The sequence below is a fragment of the Biomphalaria glabrata genome, chromosome 2 (genome assembly GCF_947242115.1).
Source record: "Biomphalaria glabrata chromosome 2, xgBioGlab47.1, whole genome shotgun sequence".
In the NCBI taxonomy this organism is placed as follows: domain Eukaryota; kingdom Metazoa; phylum Mollusca; class Gastropoda; family Planorbidae; genus Biomphalaria; species Biomphalaria glabrata.
The window spans coordinates 11810402-11828399 of record NC_074712.1 but is presented as its reverse complement, the minus strand read 5'-3'; the positions used below and the strand labels follow the sequence as shown (position 1 = coordinate 11828399).

The 17998-nt window shown below is 34.3% G+C and overlaps 1 protein-coding gene across 1 annotated transcript; it reads right to left on the bottom strand.

Moving 5' to 3' along the window:
• Positions 1–947: 947 nt before the first annotated feature.
• Positions 948–16271, bottom strand: LOC106053087 (uncharacterized). Its single transcript, XM_056019111.1, has 5 exons — positions 16081–16271; positions 11658–11811; positions 8639–8830; positions 7301–7501; positions 948–1817 (listed from the first exon to the last, which is right to left on the bottom strand). The coding sequence occupies exons 2-5, from the start codon at positions 11802–11804 to the stop codon at positions 1095–1097; spliced, it is 1263 nt and encodes a 420-aa protein (XP_055875086.1). The 5' UTR covers positions 11805–11811; positions 16081–16271; the 3' UTR covers positions 948–1094.
• Positions 16272–17998: the final 1727 nt, after the last annotated feature.

Sequence of the window (17998 nt, the reverse complement as noted above, 5' to 3'; positions counted from 1 at the left end):
TATTGAAGAGGTATTTTTTAGCATCAAATCTCGCTGGCGGGAGTTTAAACTTAAAACCCCTTTGGCTACGCTCATAGATTTTAGAGTGTGTAATTTACTTTATTAAAAATGTATTTTTTAGCTTCAAATTTTTTTTGGAGGGGAGTTTAAACTTAAAACTGAGTCTAAACCCATTTAGCTACGCTCATAACATTTTGAGTGCATAATTTTCTTTTTTTTTTCATATTGAAGAGGTTTTTTTTCGTAAATTTTGGAGGGGTTTTAAAATTAAAATATTCCTTAACTGTGCACTTGGAATTTGCTGTTTGTCGTTTGCATTTTTTTGTTTTATTTTATAGAAGAGGGAGATTTAACTGTAAAAACCCCTGGTAAGGGGTTTTAAACTCAAAACCCCCTGTTAGGGGTTATAAACTCTAAACCCCCTGTTAGGGGGTTTTAAACTCAAAACCCCCTGGTAGAGTTTTTAAACACAAAACCCCTTTCGCTACGCTCATAACATTTTGAGTGCATAATTTGTTTTGTTTTTTCTTATTCAGGAGGGGGTTTATCGTAAATTTTGGAGGAGTTTTAAAATAAAAATCTTCCTTAACTGTGCACTTGGAATTTGGGGATTGTCGTTTGCATTTTTAAAATCAAAATCCCCTTGGCTGCGCTGGGGAAGTGATGGTTTAGTATTAAAATATCACTTAAAATAAACAAAATCATGCAAAATCAGTTACTAAAGTCCCCCCCCCCGTGAGGGATTTCATTTCGGGGGGGCGGGGGTGCCCTGGCTACAAAGTTCTGGACCCGCTGGTGGTTTTGATGGGCACATTGTTTTAGAAGCGGGCGTAAAACAATATAATATTTTTGTTAATAGAAAATATGCATAAAATGGCCATAAAAATTTCGAGTATACACATTGTAGAGATGAGAATAAGATTTTATTCAGATTGTTTATCTCCTATAATGTTACTACCTTTCTTTTTATTGTTTTCACCTACTGTAATTTAAGTTATATTACGTTACATTGAATATTTCATGAATTATAAAAAAAAGTTATTAAACTTCTCCAAATAATTTCATTTCCAATATTTGAATTAGTACTTTTTTTTTCACTTTTCATAATCTTTAATATGTCCCTTTAATTTCATGTCCAGTAAGTCGGTACAGACATCCAGTTGTCCGTTTTTATTGATATCAACCATGGTAAGCTCCTTGTTGTCTGTGATGTGTACTTCAGTCACATTGAGACTTATTGTGATTCTCACTTCCGGTGGTATAACTGAATCATTAATGGTCATCAGGTAGTCTGTTTGGTTGAAACTCAAAAACTTACAAAAAAGTATCTGACTAACATGTAGACTGTTTATTTCATATGGTCTAGTGTATCTAGTTTCTAAATGATACGTCCCAACGTGCATATGAAATAAAACATCTTCTCGCTCATTTTGATAAGTCGTTACTATTTTCTGGATTTCTTGTTGATTGTTGTGAAAGTCATAGTATACACTAATTTCGTCTAAGTCCAGGTCACACAGTACTTGCAAGTACAGCTTACCGAAAACGGATTCTCTTAGAATGACGATTGGCTCAAGTTGAACAAATTCTGTCGGTGACAGATTCATACGAAAAAAATCTCTCATTAGATTTTTAGTCAACTTTTGTTCGAATTGTGTTCTTGACAAAGACTCAGGGGCCAAAATAGTTCCTTGAATGATAAATATAACTTGTGATTTATTTCTTTTAGCATTCTCCAACCTGCAAGGATCATTACCTTCTTTGAGCAAAGTAGAAATTTTATATTCGCAATCAAGTAGTTGAAGTTGAACTTCTATCTGTGATACAAACAAAATATTTTTATGACTTTTTAAACCATTTTAACGCTGGAAACGATTAACTTAACAAAAACAACATTTTATGAAAATAATTTTACTTTAAAAAAAAACAAAGATAACACCTCTTTATATAATTTTAATTTTCTTTTTAGAACTAATGAATCTATATTATAAAGTAGAATGTGTGGTGTATGTATGTATGGGTGTATGTATGTATGGATGTATGTTACTTATAGACATCAAAACCGCTTGACCAATCTTGATAAAACTAGGCAGGAATGTTCCTTGGGTACCAACTTAGACCTTAGTTTATGTATTGTAGCCCTAAAACAAACTTAAGACCCTAAAAAAAAAAAGTTGTCCTACTCTATTAAAGCTATAGTATTTTATGGATCTAGGCCATGTCTACAATGTTGACATGAGAAAAGATAGAAAGGATTTAGACCTAGATCTAATTTTAAGAAATACACTTTGCGCTGATAGTTTTTTACTTTGACACATGAAAATACAAAAGAAGATCCATTGATTTCATTATATAATAAAATTAACCTTCAATTTTGTGTTTCAAAAGCATTTTTTACATAAATTAGTTCCTGATATCTGTGACTACAGATTTCCTGACGAACTTTCTTTCATTAGACAATACCGTAATGAATCGCGTACTAAATATTAATTCGTTTAATTGTTTACTTTATAATCCCATCCCTAGATCTAAAACTCTAATTCAACTCTAAGATGATAAAACTTCTCTTAGCACAGATAGTTTTATACTTTAACACATAAACATATTAATTAAAGTCCATTCATTTCATATTTTGATCAAATAAACATTCAAATTTGGTTTTCTAAAGCTACATTCGTCTACGAAAGCTGCTAAGCCGATTTGAGATAGGCCTAGATCTATATTCATTCATGAATCACGTACTAAAAATTATTTCGTTTAATTGGTCACTTATATAATCCATTCATTTAACAAAGCTATCGCTCTTTTCGTTTTTAATAGATAAGAATGTATCGACTTCGGGTAAACCCATTTTCGCAAAACCAATTTTATTTTCGTAGCGAAAGAGAAATAACGTGAAAGGATCATTAGCTACGTTTAACATACATCTAAATCCAATCCACTAGATTATCCAAAAGCATTTTTTACATAAATAAATTAGTTCCTGATATCTGTGACTACAGATTTCATGGCGAACATTATTTCATTAGACATTACCAAATGGTTACACATTAACACATCTCTCTACAGAGTCTATTCCTAGGCCTAGGTCTAAAATTCTTATTGAACTCTAAGATGATAAAACTTCTTTTAGCAAAGATAGTTTTATACTTTAACACATAAACATATTAATTAAAGTCCATTCATTTCATATTTTGATCAAATAAACATTCAAATTTGGTTTTCTAAAGCTACATTCGTTTACGAAAGCTGCGAAGCCGAGTTGAGATAGGCCTAGATCTATATTCATTCATGAATCGCGTACTAAAAATTATTTCGTTTAATTGTTTGTTTTATAATCCCATCCCTAGATCTAAGACTCTAATCCAACTCTAAGATGATAAAACTTCTCTTCGCACAGATAGTTTTATACTTTAACACATAAATATATTAATTAAAATCCATTCATTTCATATTTTGATCAAATAAACATTCAAATTTGGTTTTCTAAAGCTACATTCGTTTACGAAAGCTGCGAAGCCGAGTTGAGATAGGCCTAGATCTATATTCATTCATGAATCACGTACTAAAAATTATTTCGTTTAATTGGTCACTTATATAATCCATTCATTTAACAAAGCTATCGCTCTTTTCGTTTTTAATAGATAAGAATGTATCGACTTCGGGTAAACCCATTTTCGCAAAACCAATTTTATTTTCGTAGCGAAAGAGAAATAACGTGAAAGGATCATTAGCTACGTTTAACATACATCTAAATCCAATCCACTAGATTATCCAAAAGCATTTTTTACATAAATTAGTTCCTGATATCTGTGACTACAGATTTCATGGCGAACATTATTTCATTAGACATTACCAAATGGTTACACATTAACACATCTCTCTACTGAGTCTATTCCTAGGCCTAGGTCTAAAACTCTTATTGAACTCTAAGATGATAAAACTTCTTTTCGCAAAGATAGTTTTATGCTTTTACACATAAACATACTAATTATTGTCCATTCATTTCATATTTTAATCAAATTAACATTCAAATTTGTTTTTCTAAAGCATTTTTAATACATTCGTTCGCTGTTCGCTAAAGCTGCGTAGTCGTGTTTAGATAGGCCTATATTCATTCATGAAAAAAAGGTCACGCATGCGCAGCACAGAATGAACTCTATAAAAGCCAATTTTTAACTCTAGATTAGTGTAGATTTAGATCTATGTCTACCTCAAGATATACTTTATACTGTAACACATGAACATACAAAATTAAGTCTATTCATCTCAAATTTTAATCAAATATATGTAGGCCTACAAGCAAATGTTTTAATATTTAAAAAATGGATTTAAGCCTATTAGCTATTTTGATTTGATAGCTTCATTCACACTATTTTTACATTGACACATTCGCTTTACTTATTACATTATTATTTCGTTTAATTATTTACAAAACACTCTCAGTGACTATATCGAATGTAATGCGCAAATAAAGACCCGCGGGTCGCGGGTAACATATGTCTAGTATTTGATAAAAACAATGGATAATAGTTTTTACGCTCCAGTCCGCTCTCTTTGTCTCTAAAAAAGAATCATGTTTAAGCGAATGTATAGCTAATGTATAGATCTACTAGACTTTTAATATTCCAGTGGAAAGCCTTTAGATCTAGACCATAGACTTATATACATTGTATACACACTGGACATGGAGATCATTTCAAACTACACAAAATGTGATTTTTTTTTCTAAATGTTGAAACAAGGTGTTGTTTAGTAAAGTAACATATAATTTAATTTTTAGATCTAGATCTAGTATTGACCATCAAAAAAAATTGAAAGAAATTATAACGGTTAAAGTAGAAGTCAACGAGCTAGTATTGTTTTTTTCCTAGCAGCTGTCAAATTGCTAGGAAAATCGTTAGAGCCGATTTTGAGCTCATTGTCTACCCACTAAGGTTCTAGGATCTAGGTTTTTGACGTTTCAACAAATTTACGAATTGAAGTATTATAAAAATCTATAATATTTAAAAGCAAATTATTTTTTTAGCCATTTGTGACAGAAGGATAAAATGTACATATGAAGGTTTCTTATGTGCGTCATAGAAATCTCATCGTGTGATTCAAATAGTATTACCTTAACCCAAAATATGCTAGCAAACATTGCCTCCACTTAACTGTTAACAATAGAGAGGTCATTCCAGGATCAAAGATTGGCCTCTTTAGTCACACAAGAAGTTGCAAAGGGAAAATATCGTCTCTCGAGGTGTAAAATGCCACAGACTTGATATTGTAGACATGGCATTATAACACTTCGAAAGGGGACTTATGTTCTCTATAAAACACGTATTTATCCCAGGCAGCACTGTAATTCTTACTAATTCTATAAGCAGCCTCTATCTTCTACACGACCTTCCCTTGTTTTAGGTGGTATCACTGCACGTCTTACAAGAGAGTACAAAGCTTCGAGATATTCAGGGGCGGACTGCTCATATGAGCGAATGCCATAAGGGCCGGCAGTCGATTCGCCATTGAGTGGAAGAAGATATTGCATTACATTGTAAGATTTATAAATATTCTCTTACAAGAGGGTCTAAGTAACATCACGAAAGGTCTTAGCCTTACCTTTCATAAAAGATTTAAAGAAATCATTCAACATTGTAAAGGCTAAAACATTTTTGATTTAATGTTATATAGTTTGCATCTCTTTACCATGCTTTTTTTAGGCTTCAATAACTTATAGTACACACAATAAGCAATCAACAAATAACACAATACCCAGATTTCAGTAGAGACAGTTTTGTGTGAAAATATTCTCAGGGATTTAAAAAGGACAAACAATGTTTTCGGTATATTATCAAAGAGAATAAATTCGTGCTAGTGCTCCTTCTTACCTAGTACCATTAAAGAATGAAATGGCTTGTCTGAATCGGGCAGAAAAACTAACGACTTAGCAGAGTTAAAGTCATTGATTAATATCAATGACTTCAATGACACGTGCAATGAAAGTAACGTCTGCTAATCTAGCCTATCCCCACCCCCCTTGTACTAACCATTTATTATCATGTGCGAACTAGCGAGCTATATTTTTTCCTGGATAGCGTATATGACCTCAGAGAGTGTGTTAGTGTTACGGGATTTTAGTCCGTTTTTTCGATCGAGAGGTTGAGAATTGTTTTAATTTTGTGTTTGTAGATCAGTGGATGTGACTTTGATTTGGAGAATGTAAAAATATTTCTTTTACCGGGATTATTAACTCATTACAACCGGATTGTGCTTCGGCGAGAAGAAGTCTGCCATCAGAGAGAGTGATAGGGGAATCAGCGAGCTATTTATTTATTTTGTTTTTGGTTTGTTTCAACCCCACGTCACAATAATATGTTGAATATTTGCGTGCCGGATGGTACGGTAATGCCAAGGCCGATTTCACTCACTTGTTAGGCCCCTTTATAATGTTATTTCACTTGTAAGAGGTAGGTGCGGTGGCTAAGTGGTAAAGCGCTTGGATTCCAAACCTGGAGTCCGGAATTTAAATCCTGATGAAGACTGGGATCTTTAGAGCGGATCTGACTCCATCCAACTATAATAGGAGGATAAACGCCCCACATTGTAATTAGAAGATAACGGCTTATCTTTCGCAAAAAAAAGCGACCACATCTGCAAACATTCAGATAAATTCAAAGCATAAATAAATTCCACGTCGGCAAAAAGCAGATAAGCTCAAAGATTAAATCGATCCCAAAATCGGTAAAAAAATCAGAGTAAATTTAAGGAATATATCGATTTCACTTCTGATAATATTAATTGCTTTTTCTGTCTACATGGTTAAAGAATTGTGTAGAATTTAAAATTGGAGCGGAAAAAAGCGCACATTATTTTCTTTCTTACGTTTGTATGTCGGTTGAAAAGCTGCTTGTACACAAATTTGTGTGAAAATTAGCCACAGTAGTTTCGATCATGAAAGGTGCTTAATTGTTCTAGGCAAATTTCCTTATTTTTCTGTCCATCTCAAATTTGAAGAATTAGTGATAAATTATGAATGAATGAATTAGTGACTGTATCTATTAGAGATTTACTTAGGGCTACAAAAAAAAAAAAAAGGTTCGAAAATTTGATAAGAATGTAAATGCGCAAAACATGTAAATTAAAAAAAAATAATTTACAAACACTTCCTTTGTATTATATCACCCGAGACACTAAAAAGCTAAATAATTATAGTTTGTATTTTTGGAATTAAAATATCTAATGTTGGATATGAAAACAACAGAAGTGTATATATGTAACACATAGACTTGCTCTTCTTGTAAACACAATTTCTTACATGCAATGTAAATAGTTCAATCAATAGATCATGAGAGAAATTCGTCTGAAATTTTAACCAGGTCTTGTAGTCGTCTTCATTGTCAAGGACAAACATCATATTTAGATTGTATTCGATTCCGACAACATCCTTGATGATTTCCACACACTTATCATCTCTTAAATGTTTACCTTCAGTACAGTAGATTGGTAAGCAGCTGCCCTGGAAAAAATTTTTTTTTTTTTTTAAATATTATATTTTATTTATGTCAGAACCAAAAGCTGAGAGTTTGACAATTCACGAATTGGCCGGCCATTTCGATAATTGGCCATTATCACTTCATATTGACCAGACAACTGGCTGGACATTTCGTGATATGACTGACCAGTACTCATCAGTGTATATATAACAAAAAGATGCCCTTGTAACTTAGAGAACTGATTACTCCATATGTCCCCCAGAGAGCCCTGCGCTCAATTGACTCAACGCTTTTAGTAGTGCCACGTTTCTCCCTCAAAAGCTACGGTCTGGGGGGCTTCTCAGTGCACGGACCAAAGGTTTGGAATTCACTCCCCATTGACCTCAGACAGACAACATGCTACACCACTTTTAAGAAGAACATTAAGACCTATTGGTTCAAAAATTTTAAGATTAGTTTGTCATTTTAGCTGTCGTGTTTGTGTTTGTAATATTATTACAGCGCATTTAGCCTACATTTTGTTTGTTAACAGCGCTTTATAAATAAAATTATTATTATTATCTAAGGTTTAAACTATAAAAGGGTGTTTTTCATGTTCCTGCAGTTAATAAATTAGTTTTTACCTCAAATGATTTGATTAATTAAAACCATTAAATGTTGACCTAAATCGCTAATCAGATTTCCACTATAAACAGAAATTAAACACCTTTGGCAAAAAATTATCAACAATATTTCAAACTGCTACTTTCAAGTGCACATTTTGACTCCCATAACTTCTACTTGACCCTCTTCAAATGCAGACTGACAAAATAGTTGTTAACTGCATCATTTTTTTTTTATAATCACTATTGTTGATATCACATGACCAGAAAACAGGGATGTGCGTTTCAATTGCTATCACATGTTGAAAAGTTTTACAAATTTTAATTAAACTTTTTAGTTTGTAACTAAAAAAAAACAAAAAAAAAAACTACGATTTGAACTAAATTTTTTTTCTAGTGAATCTTTGGCCTTAAATAATTTTTATAGTTAAATTTAAAGTTTCTAACTTTTTAGTTAACTTTTGCCCATCACTACTTAATACTAGCAAAATCCATTAATATACATTATTATTGCTTACATCAGGGGCAGACTACTGAGTTTGTCTTAATATTACTTACATTAGGGGCATACCATTCAGTTTCCAAACATTCCGATTGATTGATTTTATATTCATGCTCTTTTTTGCTCTCAATCATGATTGACTCTGGGAAGAAATTCAGCTCTATTGACCTTTGCAACTCGGGAAACGTGGATGGCATGACGGGATGTTTATCACAGCCGTGCTCAATCAGGAGATTGGGAAAGATTTGCTATGAAGAAAATAAAGGCTAGACATGTGTACAATATAAGATTATCAGGCCAATTAATACTTTAGCATAATACAAAATTTGTGAATAACAACAAAGTTTAGTTAAACACTATCTCTTTCTCTCTATCTCTCTCTATCTATATATCATTCTCTTCATGGCTCAACAGTTTGGACACCAAGACGTAAAGAAAGATCACTCTTTTATTTATGCAAGTCGGACTAGAGTTACCCCACGTAATTTTAGCGGCAAAAAAAAAAAAAAAAGAGGGGGGAATAACAATTAGTGTTCACCCGTCATAAAATAACAGGGCAGTTGTTTGGTATATCGTACGAAGGAAAAAAACTACTTGAATGAAGTTAGTCCCCTTTATAGATCGACGCTCCAAATTGTAATATAGCTACACAATCTTCTTGAGTCATAACTAGCTCACTAGCAGAGTGGTTAGCACGTCTGGCTGAATAGTCGTGACCCCCAGAGATTGAATTCAGGTCGTTTTTTTAACGGTAAAATCCACTTAGATATCCCTTTATTATTTTCCGCTTTCCCCGAATTTCCCTAACTGGTCCAGATAAGTGATAGGATCATAGCGTTTTGAGAAAGCAAAAAGCATAAAATATTGTTAAACAAAATCAATGAGTAAAAATAGTATTAATCGCAGATATTTAATGTTTTAGGTTTAGATCTGTTACAAATTTAAGAAAAGGACTGATCCAAACTAATTGATACAACAAAACTTACTATAAGCTTTTTTTTTTTTTTAAGTATTTTAAAAAGTTTCTCTTGTTACGAGGTTATATCAACTCACTATGACTGTCTTTCTGGTAAAAAGTTAATATACATATTTCTCCCGTATAATGTAATGATAGACCCTTGCGCGGTGTCTAATGCAGATAACCCAAACAGAGGAAACACATAACGAATTCCAATAACACCTGCGAAATCAATAGAAGTTAGTCGACGCTGATACTGAATGTCGAGCAAGTTTAATAGCAATGAAGGGAACCGTCGAATGTCAGCTAACTCTTTACGATTTATAAGGCTTCCTATTTCTAATGCGTCCTGCAATTAGTCTGTTTACATCGGCTCCTAAAACCTAGTCTTGTTTTTTTTACTATTCACGTTATTGTCTCTAAGTCAAAACTTCCCCTAGTTCCGAAACAAATAATTAATTCCTAATCGTGCCATAACCAATTTTGTGTACTTTATTATACATCATTTATGAACAGTATAAAAGTTAAGTATTCATATCTATTTCAGCCACACACCTATATATATTGTAAACATATACATAAATAAATATAGACTGGAAAAAGGAAGTAACTTCATGTAACTTGAAAACATGTATATCTATTGTATTCGGATTTCCGAATTATGAAAAATTGAATAATCTTCACGCTGAGAGATTAAAAAAAAAATAATGAAAATATTGTAATACTTATATAGGTTACGGCTGAAATAGATATGAATACTTAACTTTTATACTGCTTATAAAACTGTATACAAAAGTACACAAAATTGCAAGTCAAAAATTTTCCTTTCATAAAACTCTTTAATCGGCCAGTCTATATTTATTTATGTCTATAATTGTAAATAAAGAGGCAGTGTAGTTTTGTTTAATCTCATGAAACATCACAGAAAGAGTTCTTACTTGAGTTTGATTTTGTTTAAATTGTAGTTGAATACAAGTCGGAAAACAAAAAAAATTACAGTTAAATAGAGCGTGACGGAAGATCCTCTTAAGGAAGATATTTTAAGAAATATGACGTTATATGTCGCAACAGCTTAGAATATTTTTTTGAGATTTTTTTTAAAAGTTTAAACCAGCAAAAAAAAAGAAATAAAATTGGTTTAAAAACAAAACAAAGCGTATTCACGGGGAAGAACTGTATATTTATAGCAATATATATTCATTATGTAAATGTATGCATTAATGAATATCAAACTTAATTAATTAATTATTTTTTTTTAAATCAGGATTGATTCAAATTTTATTATGAAAAATAATTGATTGTTTTATGTTTCAACTTCATCCGAGACTAGAAACGGAGAGAAATAACGTGTACAGAAAATGTACCAGACAGACAGAGGGAGTTGATATAAGCTTTCAAATACAAGAAGGTTATAACTTTATAAAATCCTGTATAGGGCATTCATTTATTTAAATGACACCGCTTTGAGTTTTTTTAGTATCATTTTGGCAGTCACTAAACACAATGGACATCGTAAATGTTATTTAGTACAATTCTTGTATATATTGACATAATAAATACTGACAGTCATTGTAATGGAAGAATAATACCAAATACTTACGATGGGACAGATAGCACAGAAAATAATACCACATACATACGTACTCATAGTTAGCACAGAAAATAATACCAAATACTTACGTGGCGACAGATTGCACAGAAAATATAACCAAATACTTACGTGGCGACAGATAGCACAGAAATAATACCAAATACTTACGTGGCGACAGATAGCACAGCAAATAATACCAAATACTTACCTGGCGACAGATAGCACAGAAAATAATACCAAATACTTACCTGTCTACAGATAGCACAGAAATAATACCAAATACTTACCTGTCTACAGATAGCACGGAAAATAAACCAAATACTTACCTGTCTACAGATAGCACAGAAAATAATACCAAATACTTACCTGGCGACAGATAGCACAGAAAATAATACCAAATACTTACCTGGCGACAGATAGCACAGAAAATAATACCAAATACTTACCTGGCTACAGATAGCACAGAAAATAATACCATATACTTACCTGGCGACAGATAGCACAGAATATCATACCAAATACTTACCTGGCGACAGATAGCACAGAAAATGTTATTGTAAAACACGTTGATTTGACGGTCTCTCACAATAAAACTTTTACTTGACAGCTGAGCACATGCTTTTAGGAAGACCAAATCTGAATATTCTTTGCGTGTGATGCAGATATCTTCCATAGCAAATCTAAACGAAAACAAACAATTTAGTAATTTGTTTAAGGACAATAAAGCGTTCTTGTAATAAGAAATAAAGGAACACTTAAGAGTAATCTAAAACAAGGCTTTATAAAACTAGAACGACACATGAACTGACGAAAAAGACTTAGACAGTAGCATACTAAATCAATGTTGTGAACACATTCTCACGACGTTACACAAACATAAACAAATAGTAACTATTTCACCACATTCACCCCGCCTAGAGTTAAAATAGTAAATAAAGTAATATAGTAGGCCGTAGAATAAATAAATAAGAATACTACTACCTGTAATATCATAGATCAATGAATAGTGCCAACAATTATTAGTTTTTCATGTAAACATTAGTGAATAGCGATACAAGTAAGCATAAAACCAGTATTAGTGGTATGATTGGCAAACAATTACTAGTTTCTGTTTAAAGCAATAACAAATAGTGTAGTAAGTAAACATAAACTATAGTATCAGTAGTACGAGATAAACAGTGCCAGTTTAAGTAGTCAGTATAAATAAACAACTCTAGACCCTATAGTTCGGTCTGGTTCTTCTCTCTCTTAAGTTGTAACTCTGTTGACTATACTGTTCTACTGTTTGCGAGTCACTAGTGAGCTCCTAATCGTCAAGTGGGGTATGATGGTTCTGTGTAATTTGAACAGGAAGCGCTCTGAGGTCCTCAGAGTCTTCCTTGGGTTCTTTTCTTTCTTGTATCACCGTAGGAGTGTTGATTGTTACTTCTGTGTTCTGAGCTTCTGGAGGACATTCTTATCCTCACACTACGAGAAGAACTAAGGTTCACTTGTTGTTGTGAATGAGGAGGGAGAAGGAGCCAAGCGTCTTAGAGAGACCGTCTCCTCTTTACCGCTGGGCAATCGTACTACGGCATATTGGGGGTTACACATCAGTAATTCAACTTCTTCCGTGAGAGGATCATACTTTGAAGATCGGTTCTCTCTTCTCAGCAACATATTCGACCTGGGCTAGATAGCTAAGTTGGGATTGATATTCCGAAGGAGGATTTCGTGTTGAACCGGAAAACTCTCTCGTGTGGAGTTTCGTTTGTTGCAGTAGATAGTAATGATCTAATCGATTATAGTGCCTGGTGCAAGACTATCTCCCATCTTGAGATCGGGAGATCGAGATCTTTCATTGCAAAAGTAACAGCGTTCCATAGAGTTTTGTTTAGTCTCTAGATTTGCCCGTTGCCTGAAGGATTATGAGGGGTCGTTCTACTTGTAGCTATTCTCTCTCGTGCAAAATACACATGATAATCTCCATAGAGAAATATGCACAAAGTAATTAAGTTGGAACTTGTGATTAAGTTCGGCTTACCACCAGGTATTCCTCTAGGAGAAAGGATAAATGAAGTAGTCCAGACTCGATAGCTCAGCTCGAATGAGAAATGAAAGAGTCTGGCTTGATTTAATTTACTTTATATAGGCCTGGAAAATGTGGGCGGAAACAGGAAATGTCCTAGGCTAAGAATTATCTTACACGTGGGTGAATTAGACTTGAGATGGGAGTCACCCATTGGTACGTTGAGAGGCACTTTGACTCGAGTAATCTCCTAGATCAAAGAGAGACGTAGGAGAAAGGGGGGGGGGAGGATTGACTTGCATTCCACACAAGGTGGTGTCCACTGCGGCGGTCAGAAATCCGGCCGGTGCGATCAAAGAGAATGTGTCCATATTTGCCCCGCTCAAAGGAAGATAAGTCTAAAGACGCGGCCTAGCTATCTCCAATGTGGTCAACTAAGTCTAGCCTGGAGAGAGGAAAGGTGGTGCGGGTGGAGAATTTGGGGATAAGATGGGGAAATAATTAAAATAAAATAAATAAATAATGAAAAATAATAATTAATGCTGTGATAAATTTGAGTGACTCTGACAGCGAGTTTTTGACTTGTCACACCTTTCATTCGTTGTTACAATTAATTGGGCTCGCCACGAGGACGTTGAAGGCTCAATAATTTAGTCAGATTTCAGTTTAAATGAATTAGGAGTCAGGCATAAAATATTTTCTAGATTTAGTGGCTATGGGGGTGGCAGTCAGGAACAAGATACGGAAAAGGCTTGGGGTTCCAACTCGTGCTGCTTCCAGCAGACACGAACATTGCTTCGTTTCCCTCAAATAGGATCATCAGTTTTTTCATGCTGGCGGATGAAATCTAGCCCTAAGATTACATCAGATACTAGTCCATCTAGTAGTGAGAGCTTCACTCTTTCGTATTGTTCATCTTTGTACTTTATTTTGGCGAAATTATGGCCGTGAGTAGTGCGAGAAAGATGTGTAGAGGCCATGTAGATTTTGTTTCTGGACGTTTCTAATTTCCATTTATACCTTTAGCAATTGAAGAAGATATATAGCTATCACTGCTCCCTGTATCCAAGAGAGCCCTCAATGGTATTCTATTGAAGTGTATGGAAATAGTAGATTTTGTAAGGCCGGACGCTGGTGTCGATGCTCAGGAAGATCCAACGGTTGTAGTCCGTGACGTCTCATCACCTGATTTCACGAAGGCTGATGTTATAGAATTGGGTGTCTGTCTTGTCGATCTGCAGACTTTCTGGGAATGGTTCCTTTTGCCGGACAACAACAACATACATGTAGCGTCAGGAATCTAAAGCGTTGATGTGGGTTGTTTCCACAAAAGAATTATCTTTTACTAGTCGCCGCACTAACCTCGTGTTCTAATTTTGTCATTGGAGAAAGCCTCTCACGTCGGCGCTGGCTCCACAGGGAGTTTCAGAGTAGATGTTATACGCCATAGTATGGTTATGGGCGTATTTAAGTTGTCTTACCTCTTCATTGGCGCAGTGAAAAGATAGAGTACATTTCTCTAAGAGTCGCATCCTTATGCTAATTAAAGCCAGTCCAGTAATAAAGTCATCTCTTATGAAGATGTCTCTGTGTTCTTTAGTAGTAATAGCTTTGAAGTCACAGTCTTTGGCCATACTTTTAAGCTTAAGTAGGAAGGAATCAACGGTTTGTCCGTTCTTTTGTCGACAAAGAGTTATCATGTGCCGTGCAAATATTTCGCTTTTATGCTTCACGTAGACATTTTGTAGAACTTTGATTGATTCTTCGAACGTGGTACACTCACTTATGTACTGAAATACGCTCTAGGAAACGTAGTTTTCTAGTAATTTCTTTTTGTCAATCTCGCAGTGAGAGACTGAGGAGATGAAATTCTCAAATGTTCTGAGCCTGTGCAGCCACTTCTCGGCAGCCGATGGCGAGCTAGGCTCTATGTTTAGCTCTTTTGGCTGAAATAGACGCTCCATTTGTATTACTATTTTTAATTACAGACTGAGAATTGTGTTAAACGGAAATCCAAATAAGATACGTGAGGCACATTATGAGCGTATCCGGGGGGGGGGGGGGGGTTTGGGGGTTCAAACCCCCCCCCCCATAAATGATATCCCCCCCAGAGGGGGGGGGAGACGGACTTTAGTGACTGATTTTTGTTTTGATTTTGTTTATTTTAGGTGAGATTTTTATGCTAAACCAAAAAAGGTTTTGAGTTTAAAACCCCCTACCAGATGGTTTGGAGTTTAAACCCCCCTACCAGGTTTTTTTGCAGTTAAATCCCCCTCTTCTATATAGCAAAAAAATGCAAACAACAACTCCCTAATTCCAGGAGCACAGTTAAGGAAGATTTTGTTTTTAAAACCCCTCTAAAATTTACGATAAACCCCTCTTCAATATGAAAAAAAAAGGAAATTATGCACTCAAAATGTTATACGCGTTGATAAATGGGTTTTGACTCTGTTTTAAGTTTAAACTCCCCTCCAGTTAAGTTTGAAGCTAAAAAATACATATTCAATAAAAAAAAAAGCAATTTACACACTCTAAAATATATGAGCGTAGCTAAAGGGGTTTTGAGTTTAAACCCCCCGCCAGCGGGATTGGAAGCTAAAAAATACCTTTTCAATATAAAAAAAAGCAAATTACACACTAACATTTTTTGAGCGTAGCCAAGCCAATGGGGGGTTTGAGTTTAAACTCCACTCCACCAGACGGTTTTGAGTTAAATATCCCCCTACAAAGAGTTTTAGGTGGAAAATCTCTATCTTCAATATTATTCTAAAGCAAACTACAGTTACCAAATTCTATGATCGTAGCTAAATTGGGTTTTGAATTAAAAAAAACAAACAAATAAAGTAAGTCCTTAGATTTTTTAGTTTAAAACCCCCAACAGATGATTTTGACGATAAAACTTCTCTTTTTCGATAAAAAATCTAAAGCTAACTACAGTCACCTAATTCCAAGTGCGTATTCGAAAGAGGTTACACATTTCTACCAGTGTCGGGGCTCCATTAATAAAGTGCAGTGAATAGTCATCTGCCGAAATTGAAAAACACTAAATTGGCTCAACAAAGATGTCTAAGACAGATTTTAGGAGTCACTTATAGAGATCGGGTCTAAATCAAGGAAATCCTATGCCGAACAGGAAGTCGACCCCTTATGGCAAATGCGCCGAACGATGCGGGATGGTGTAAGTCAGTAAGAATAGCACACTATAGGTTTTTAAAATAACACTTTTTAATAGCAGAAAAATGCACTGTAGATACCTCAAAATATGCCTTTTGTTGGCATTCAATACCAGAAAAAGTGCTCTTGGCCGCGTGGCTCCGCCCCGCGCTGACGGGAGCTCCTAGCGTTCACCCAGACTCCCTTGCTAGCAATGGCTGGGTGTCAATAATTTTTCCACTGACTACAGGAATAACATATCCTAGGGCACAATAAACGTGTTCCGAAAGATTGAAGGGTCAGAATGTAATAAAGATTATGTACACACACACACACATACATACATTTTTTTCGCTGGGGAGAGGGGGAGAGAATTAAATCCTTCCTAAACCCCCCCAGAAATAAAAAATCCTGGCTACGCCCATGAGGCACATAAATCCATAGAATTGAAAATTTCTTGTTTAATAAATTGTAATAAGAAATAATGGAATACTTAAAAGTGACCTAAAACAAGGCTTATTATATTTAATTAATTGACGAAAGAGACTTCGACAGTAACACACTTCATCTATGTTGTGAACATATTCTCACGATGTTACACAAAAAAATAAACAAATAGTAACTTTTTCAAAGCAAATGATTTTGTCGCTAAAGACCAGCAACAGTAGCTATTGTTACAAGAAATAATTGAGCTACTTTTTTGTTATCAAAAGAAAAGGCATAGTTTCTTTTATGAATAGCATATACTATGAATAACATCTTTCTTCAAACAGGATGTGGAGGCGTTGTGGCTGAGTGGTTAAGCGGTTAAGCATTTGGCTTACAAACCTGGGTTCTAGGGTTCGACTATCTATGAAGACAGCGATTTTGAATTTTAGGGGCGCCTCTGAGTCCAATCAACTCTAATGGGTACCTGACTTTAGTTCGGGGGAAGTAAAAGTGGTTGGTCGTTGTGCTGTCCACATGACATCATGCTTGTTAACTGTTGGCCAAAGAAACAGATGACCTTAACATCATCTGTCCTATATATCGCAAGGTCTGAAGGGGAATTTTAATTTTCTTTTTCATACAGAATGTAAAATAAATGTTTGTATGCAGATAATAACATGTAAAAACGTGAAGCTCATACCTTTGTAAATAGATGCACTCAATGGCACAATTACATTACGAACGCATGTTTATTACATTAAAATAAAACCCAAAAAAATGCGTGTTTTAAAAAAAAAAATGGCGTATTAAAATGTAACACAGTCTCCACTCTTATTTTATTCATGAGACATAAACGTTTTCTATAAATCTTTAATTAATGAAACAATAGAACATAATGTATATAATACATCATTTAATTTCGGCAAATTAGGTTCAATATACATGTTAACTAAAAAAGTACTTATCATTTTTTAATTAAAAAGGTAAAAATAGCACTTGCACGTATTTTTAGCGGCCCCCGTAAGGGAAAAAGCCGCTTTTAGGTTTGTGCAAAATGTCCGTCTGTCCGTCTGTCCGTCTGTCACACTCAGATCTCGAAAACTAGAAGAGATATGAAAAATATTATTTCATCATTAAATGCGGCTTGAAAAGTTTAGGTGCAACGGCTACTTTTGGTTTTCTAAAAGCAAACCGTTTAATTTATAAAATTAATTATGCAAGCGATTTTTTCATAAAAATACACCAATTCTAAAACAATTAAGTAAATGTAAGGGAGG

Coding starts and splice junctions, on each gene's coding strand:
- LOC106053087 (XM_056019111.1), bottom strand. CDS start 11,804: ATGGAAGATATCTGCATCACACGCAAAGAATATTCAGATTTGGTCTTC. Junction 8,831..11,657: donor TCTGTGCTATCTGTCGCCAG/GTAAGTATTTGG, acceptor TTTTCTTCATAG/CAAATCTTTCCCAATCTCCT. Junction 1,818..7,300: donor TTGAACTATTTACATTGCAT/GTAAGAAATTGT, acceptor TTTGTATCACAG/ATAGAAGTTCAACTTCAACT.